The sequence below is a fragment of the Balaenoptera ricei genome, chromosome 2 (genome assembly GCF_028023285.1).
Source record: "Balaenoptera ricei isolate mBalRic1 chromosome 2, mBalRic1.hap2, whole genome shotgun sequence".
In the NCBI taxonomy this organism is placed as follows: domain Eukaryota; kingdom Metazoa; phylum Chordata; class Mammalia; order Artiodactyla; family Balaenopteridae; genus Balaenoptera; species Balaenoptera ricei.
The window spans coordinates 21,971,713-21,979,971 of record NC_082640.1 but is presented as its reverse complement, the minus strand read 5'-3'; the positions used below and the strand labels follow the sequence as shown (position 1 = coordinate 21,979,971).

General features: G+C 36.9%; 1 protein-coding gene across 1 annotated transcript; it reads left to right on the top strand.

The window, feature by feature from the left end:
* The first annotated feature begins 1,739 nt into the window (after positions 1-1,739).
* Positions 1,740-2,209, top strand: LOC132360275 (NADH dehydrogenase [ubiquinone] 1 beta subcomplex subunit 2, mitochondrial-like). The gene has a single exon (XM_059915323.1). The coding sequence runs from the start codon at positions 1,785-1,787 to the stop codon at positions 2,100-2,102; it is 318 nt and encodes a 105-aa protein (XP_059771306.1). The 5' UTR covers positions 1,740-1,784; the 3' UTR covers positions 2,103-2,209.
* The last annotated feature ends 6,050 nt before the right edge of the window (positions 2,210-8,259 follow it).

Below are 8,259 nucleotides of genomic sequence, written 5' to 3'. Positions count from 1 at the left end.
AGGGTGCATTCCAAATATACCATCTACTTTTTGCAATGTTCTCCTGATGTCTGAGGCACTTTGCCCAAAAAGGTCAAATTTACCATTCTAATATTTTCATGGGCCTCAGGATCTGCATTAGTATGATGTCTGTAAGCCTGATAAATCCTTTCCAAAAATTCAGAGAGGTCTTCATTTGTTTTGCTGAATTTCTTGAATTTTGATCAATCTCTTTTGCCTTGGTTTCCCTTCTCAAGGCCCTGCCAAGATGCACTAATGAGTAGTGCTTTAATAAGGGCCTTCTTCCCTCCCAGGGTCCCCATTTGGTTCAGCTGTGGGTGCTGCCAAGTGGGCTTCCAGTGTAGAGGATCCTCCCTATAAGGAGGGTTGAGATCTTTCCAACTAAACAAGTATGAGAAACCCTGCAGGCCGGTCGTTTGCGTTTAGGCCCCCACGACATAATGTCATAAGGGAAATAGCCCTGTCCCAGAAGTGGCTCCTGGCCCAAACTGGGTGCCCTGTCGGGTCTTAGATGGTGATACCAGACCAAGTCCCTGTGCCCCAGAAACTAACACAGGATTTTCTTATTGATCCCTATAAGGAGGGGAAGTCTTGAGCCCCAGTGTCAGGAACTGAAACTGGATAGGAATGGAAGGTGGTGGAAGGGGGGGATATATTGGCATAACCATCTAAAGAGTCTGGGACAGCCAGCTCAGCCAGAGGAGTGAAGATTTGAAGGAACATATCCTCACTCTTATTCCCTTCCTTTTCTTATTTTCCCTGATAATAATACAAATGCTTGCACAATAGACGATTTCATCATTTTTCCCTGCTTCTTCACAAAATAGCTATGGAGTCATTCAAAAGTCACTGTAAAACCATACACAGCAATTGACTAACCATTAAAAGGATGCCTTTCTGCTCTGACATCAACCAACTGGGATTACAATGCAATTGAACAGAAACTTGATTACTGCTGTTAACAAACAATTTAAGATTATTACTAAAATTATGACTGGTATCATTTTCCAGGACATACCAGAATTTTAGGAGTTCCATATAATTTCTAGAATATATATATTAATAACATTTACCCATATCATAAATATAAGAAGATTTTTATCACCACTCATTTGACAATGCCTTCCATGCAATCTAACACAACAAATAAGCCCAATTAGTTTAATATTCCTCTCTCTGAGATGTAGAGAAACAAATAATTTGAGGTGTTCCAGGGACCCTCCAGAAAACTCCAAAGTAAGCCAGAGGTCAAATGAACCCCACTTAAAACTTTATCTTTGGGAAATTTGTCAAAAATATCAAAAAGTTTTAACCAGTGATAATAAAAGTTCTCAGTTAATAAAAGATCGCAATGGCAAATACAGATCACTTAAAGAAACTCACCATTACCAGAAGCAGTTCAATAATTTAAGAAAATGTTGTTCTCTTAGAGAACCAAATTCAGGTTTTGTACCACTTTACCTTTAAAATTTGTTTTCTTCATTAAGTTCAATCTTATCTTAGAACTTGAAACTAAGTTATGGAGAGACTATTCTAGATAGACGTTCCCAGAACATTATTCCCATAGAGTTTACCCAAAACTCTTCATTTACCTCTACTACATTTACCTCTATTTTATTTATTTAAAAGCTTTGTCACATTGTTCTTTTTCTTGCTCACAAACTTTGTGACAGGAATAATAAGATCTTATTTTATTTTAGTAAACCTAGGTACAATAAAAGTAGTGGGGAAGGGACGTGAAGCGGTGGAGCGGCCTGCGGATTGCTGTCCGAACGCGGGCGGGCATGTCGGCTTTGACGCGTCTAGCGCCTTTAGCGCGCGTTGGAGGCCACTTCTTCAGGGGCCGCCACACGGGGGCGGCTGGAGGCGCTGGAGTCCGTCATGCTGGTGGAGGTGTGCATATCGAGCCCCAGTACAGACAGTTTCCCCAGCTGACCAGATCCCAGGTGATCAAGGCAGAGTTCTTCAGTGCAACCATGTGGTTCTGGATTCTCTGGCACTTTTGGCATGACTCAGATGCCGTGCTGGGTCACTTTCCATATCCAGATCCTTCCCAATGGACGGATGAAGAATTAGGTATCCTTTCTGATGATGAAGACTGAAAATGTAGACTCAACTCTTTCCAAGAGCCAGGTGAGAATTTCAAGAAGTTACAGACACCATATTATATATTAAGTTGTAAATTAAAGTGTTTTGGTCAAGAAAAAAATAAAAATAAAAATAAAAATAATAAAAATAAAAATTAAAAAAAAATAAATAAAAGTAGTATACTTGGACTTCCCTGGTGGTGCAGTGGTTAAGAATCCACCTGCCAATGCAGGGGATACGGGTTCGAGCCCTGGTCTGGGAAGATCCCACATGCCACGAAGCAGCTAAGCCCACACGCCACAACTACAGAGCCTGCGAGCCACAACTACTGAAGCCCACGTGCCACAATTACTGAAGCCCACATGCCTAGAGCCCGTGCTCCATAACAAAGACACGCCACCGCAATGAGAAGCCTTCACATGAAAATGAAGAGAAGCCCCCTCTCACCACAACTAGAGAAAGCCCATGCACAGCAACAAAGACCCAACAGTGAAGACCCAATGCAGCCAAAAATAAATAAATTTATTTTTTAAAAAGTAGTATACTTAATGTTGATGACTCTAAAGACATACCTGTATCAAACCAACAAGCTTAAGCTAACCTTAACACCAGATATTAATTCAATACTGAATATTTCCCAAATCACGTGAACCTGAAACTCATTCTAGCCAGTTTCTTTTATATTTGAGTATTTATATAAGCACTTAATTTCCTTTAAGCCAATTAAACAGAGCTCTTTTTCAGATTAATTTTGGCAATACCACACATCTGTAACGCATGTACAAACACACAAACACAGGGACCTCATAGTTCCCATTCCAAAATGTTAGCCATGAATCAGGTACAACAATGTAAAACCCATCAGTTACAAAAGAGGTTGGATTCAAATTGAGTTTCTAGCAGATGGGACAAATCAAGGTCACCTGTCTAGATGACTAAACACTTTTTACTAATATTTATGGAGAAAATACTTCTCTTTCTATCTGAAGCTTTTGGTGATTTTAGGAACCAAGTGGAACCTTTCTATTCTTCCTTGGAATGTCCCACTCTTGGACAAGAACAGACAGCTTTTTTCCAGTTCCTTTCCTCCATTTGACATACATAAATGTTTTAAGTATCACAGAACTGATTTGGCTGTAAATGGAGAAACAGTAACCAAACAAAATGGAACAAAGAACTCAAAGAACAAACAGAAAATCATAAATAAACCCTCAAGTTTGGTCTTGGAGTTTTACATATACCAACGACACAGGAGACCATAAATGACATAATTAACACAGCAAGGGTAGCAGTATGTGGTGCACAGGGTCCCAAGGTAACCCTGCCTAACCCCCTTTGGAGATCCTAACAGGTACTGTGGCCACACATTGTTACAATAAAATACCATCCTCTCACCCATGGGTTCATAGCTGTAATCAGATTTCTTATCCAAAAATGCACCTCAGAGGACCTTCTGTAGGGATAATTGAAACATTCCCCATTTTTAAAGATAGAAATTCAAGACGAACAAAACACAAACAGCACACACAAATGCTAGCATACAAAGAAATAAACGAACTGGTTCACAAATCAGGTAAAAGCCCAACAACTCTTTCCTCTCTCTAATAGGGTACTCCACTCAAATACAAAACAAATTGGCGTATTCCAGAGAAAAAGCCCCGAACAGAGAGGAAATAAAGTTTCTGGCTGTACACACCGGAGTGACTTACCTTACTGTATGGAGCCTGTCAGCTCCCAAATGCCAATTCCTTGCTCCAGCCGCCAAGCTCCGGGGCAGCCGGTGCCACTTCAAGGAACTCTGAAGGGCAGCTCCTCAGGACAAGTGGTCCCAGGAACTGCTAGGGCCTTACCTGAAAATTCTTCAACTAAAAGAGGAGGGACTAAAGTCAAACACTTCCTGGTTCCCATCAGCCTCTGGAGGGGATGTGTTCATTTCTTCCTCCCTGTAGTCCTTCACAGGTGGGCCTGGATGTTTCCTGTGAGCATAACAAAGGTATTTTAGCTTAATGCTCATTACCTGGGAGGCAGGGTTCCCAGAGATGGGCCATTATGTATAATTTAAGCTTATAGGCAACATCCCTTTTGTGATTAACTTGTAATAGAATACAAAATGTTCTTCCCTGTTACATAATGTTACCTGTTGGTTTTTTAAAGATATTCTTTATCAAGTTGAGTAAGTTCCCTCTAATCCAGTTTACTGGGAGTTTTTACTATGGATAGGTGTTAGGATTTTGTCAATTGCTTTTTCTGAATTTCTTGATATGATCATGTGATTTTTCTTCTTTATCCCATTGATGTGATGGGGTACATTAATGTTTAACCAGCCTTGCATACCTGGAATAGGTCTCACTTGGTCCTAATATATGATTCTTTGTACATGTTGTTAGATTCCATTTGCTAATATTTTTTAAAGGATTTTTTTCATCTGTGTTCATGAGAGATATTTGTAGTTTTCTTTTATTGTAATGTCTTTGCCTGGTTTTGGTATCAGAGTGATGCTGACCTCATAGAACGAGTTAGGGAGTATTCCCTCTGCTCCTCTCTTCTGAAAGAGATTGTAGAAAATTGATATAATTTCTTTCTCAAATGGTTGGTAAAATTCAACAGTGAACCCATCTGGAACTGGTGATCTCTCTTTCAGAAGGTTATTGCTTTTTGATTCATCTTCTGTCATTGATCTTGGACTATTCAGATATTCTTATTGTGTGAGTTTTGATAGATTGTGTCTTTCAAGGAATTGATACATTTCATCTAGGTTATCAAATTTGTGGGCATAGAATTGTTCATAGTATTCCTTTATTATCCTTTTAAAGTCCACAAGATCTGTACTGATGTACCCTGTTTTATTTCTGATATTAGTCATTTGTGTCCTCTCTTTTTTTCTCTTAAGTAGCCTGGCTAGAAGCTTATCAATTTTATTGATCTTTCAACAAACAATGATGGTTTTATTGATTTTTCTCTATCAATTTCCTGCTTTCAATTTCATTGATTCCTACTCTATTTCTTATTGTTTCTTTTCTTCTTTTTCTTACTTTGGATTTAATGTGCTCTTTTTCTAGTTTCCTAAGGCAGAAATTTAGATTATTGATTTTAGATAATCTGTTCTAATATATACATTCAAAGCTATAAATTTCCCTTTTAGCACTGCTTTTACTGCATCTCACAAATTTTGATAAGTTGTGTTTTTGTTTTCATTTAGTTGAAAATATTTTTGAACTTTCATTGAAATTTTTCTTTGAATTATGTGTTATTTAGAAGTGTGATGTTACTCTCCATGTATTTGGGGGCTTTCTAGTTATCTTTCCACTATAGATTTCTAGTTTGAATCCACAGTGCTCTGAGAACAGACATTGCATGATTTCTAATCTTTTCAATTTTTTAAGGTGTGTTTTATGGCTCAGAATGTGGTCTATCTTGGGGAATGTTTCCTGTGAACTTGAGAAGAATGTGCAGGCATACCTTAGAGATATTGCAAGTTTGGTTCCAGGCCACCACAATAAAGCAAAAATTGCAATATCAATAAAGCAAGTCACATAAATTTTTGGCTTCCCAGTACATATGAATTTATATTTATACTATACTGTAGTCTATTAAGTATGCCATAGCATTATGTCTAAAACAAAGGTACATATCTTAATCTAAAAAATACTTTATTGCTAAAAAATGCTAACCATCATCTGAACCTTCAGAAAGTCATAATCTTTTTACCATAGTGACATCAAAGATCACTGATCACAGATCACCATAACAAATGTAATAATAAAGAAAAAGTTTGAAGTGTTGTGAGAATTACCAAAATGTGACACAGAGACATGAAGCGAGCAAATGCTGTTGGAAATATGTCATCATTTTTCCAAACTGTTCAACGCAGGGTTGCCACAAACCTTTGATTTGTAATAAATGCAAAGTGCAGTAAAGTGAAGCACAATAAAACAAAGTATGCCTACATGTTCTGCTGTTTGTGGATGATGTAGTCTGTCAATGTCAGTTATATCCATTTGATTGGTGGTGTTGTTGAGTTCAACTTTGTCCTTACTGATTCTATGCCTGCTGGATCTGTCCATTTCTGAGAGAGGTGTGGTGAAATCTCCAAAATGATAGAGGATTTATCTATTTCTCTTTGCACATCTATCAGTTTTTGCCTTGTGTGCACACTTTGTTGCCAGGCACATAGATATTAAAGATTGTTATGTCTTCCTTGAGTATTGACCTCTTTATCATGATGTAATGCCCCTCTTAATCCTTGATAACTTTTCTTGCCTTGAAGTCTGCTCTCTCTCTAATTAATATAGCTACTACTCCTGCTTTTAAAATTAGTATTATCGTGGTAATTTTTCTTCATCCACTTATTTTTAATCTATATGTGTTTTTATATTTAAGGTGGGTTTTTTGAAAACAACATGTATTTGGATCTTGTTCATTGATCCACCCTGACAATCTCTGTCTTTTCATTCATACATTTGGACCATTAACATTTAAAGTGACTATATATTGATATAGTTAGATTAATATATATGATATTGTTACTGTTTTCTATTGATTGCCCTTGTCTTTTGTTTCTATTTTTGTCTTCCACTTTTTTCTGCCTTTTTTGTTTTTAATTGAGCATTTCATATGATTTTACTTTCTCTCCTTTCTTAGCATATAAGCACTTTGGTTTTTTTTTTACTTTTTTCAGTGGTTGCATAAGAGTCTGCAATATACATTTACAGCCAATCCAAGTCTACTTTCAGATAACTCTATACCATGTCATGGGCAGCATGAGTACCTTATAATAAAATAATCATCCAAATTCCTCCCTCTTGTCCTCTGTATCATTACTGTCACTCATTGTACAACTATAAAATATACATTACATATTTATATGTATATAGAAATATATGTATATATATAAAATATACATATATACAAGCATACATTTTTGGTATTATTTTGAACACACTGTTTTCTGTTATGTCAATTAAGAATAAACAAAATATAAAAATGTTTTTTTTTTTTTACTTTCACTTATTCCTTCTTTGATATTTTTCCTTACTTTATGTAGATCCAAATTCCTGACCTATATTGTTTTTCCTGTCTCTAAAGAACTTCTTTTAACATTTCTTTCAAAGCAGGTGTACTGGCAACAAATTTTCTCAATTTTTGCATGTGAAAGTCTTTATTTCTACTTCACATTTGAAGGATAATTTTACAGGCTAAGAATTCTAAGTTGGGGTTTTTTTCTTGCAATGCTTTAAGTATTTTACTCCATTCCCATCTTGCTCGCATGGTTCCAAGGACAAGTTGAATGTAATTCTTATCTTTGTTCCTCTATACGTAAGGTGCTTTTATCCTCTGGCTTCTTTCAGTACTTTTTCCTTATCTTTGATTTTCTGTAGTTTGAATATGATACACCTTGGTGTAGTTTTTGGCAGTTATCCTGCTTAGTGTTCTCTGAACTTCCTGGGTCTGTCGTTTGACTTCTGACATTAATTTGGGGAAATTCTCAGTCATTATTGTTTCAAATATTTCTTCTGTTCATTTCTCTCTTCTCCTTCTGGTATTCCCATTATCTGTATGTTACATTTTATGTAGGTGTCCCACAGTCCTCAGATAGTCTGTCCTTTTCAATCTTTGTTCTCTTTGCTTTTTCATTTGGAGGATCCTATTGACATATTCTCTAACTCAGACATTCTGTTCTCAGACATGTCCAGTCTACTAATGAGCCCATCAAAGGCATTCTTCATTTACTACAATGCTCTTTTATCTCTGCGTTTGGTTCTTTCTTAGGATTTCTATCTCTCCACTTACATTGCCCATCTGTTCTTGCATACTGTCTACTTTATCCATTATGGCCTTTAGTATATTAATCAGAGTTGTTTTAAATTCATAGTCTGATCATTCCAGTCTCCCTGCCATGTCTAGTTCTGATGCTTGCTCTATCTCTTCAGTTTGTGTTTTTTGCCTTTGGTATGTCTTGTAATTTTTTCTTGGTGGTTGGATGTAGTGCACCAGGTAAAAGAAACTGTTGTAAATAGACCTTCAGTAATGTTGTGTTGAAGTGTGGGTGGAGGGGAAGTGTTCTATAGCTTATGATTAGGTATTTGCTCCTTCCTTCTTCCAAGAATGCAGATATGGTGCCTGGAGCATGAGTAGCTAACTGAGACCATGAAGCAAAAGCCATAGAGATGA

Bases quoted from the DNA above. Each gene is read 5' to 3' on its own strand.
- LOC132360275 (XM_059915323.1), top strand. From the start codon at position 1,785: ATGTCGGCTTTGACGCGTCTAGCGCCTTTAGCGCGCGTTGGAGGCCAC.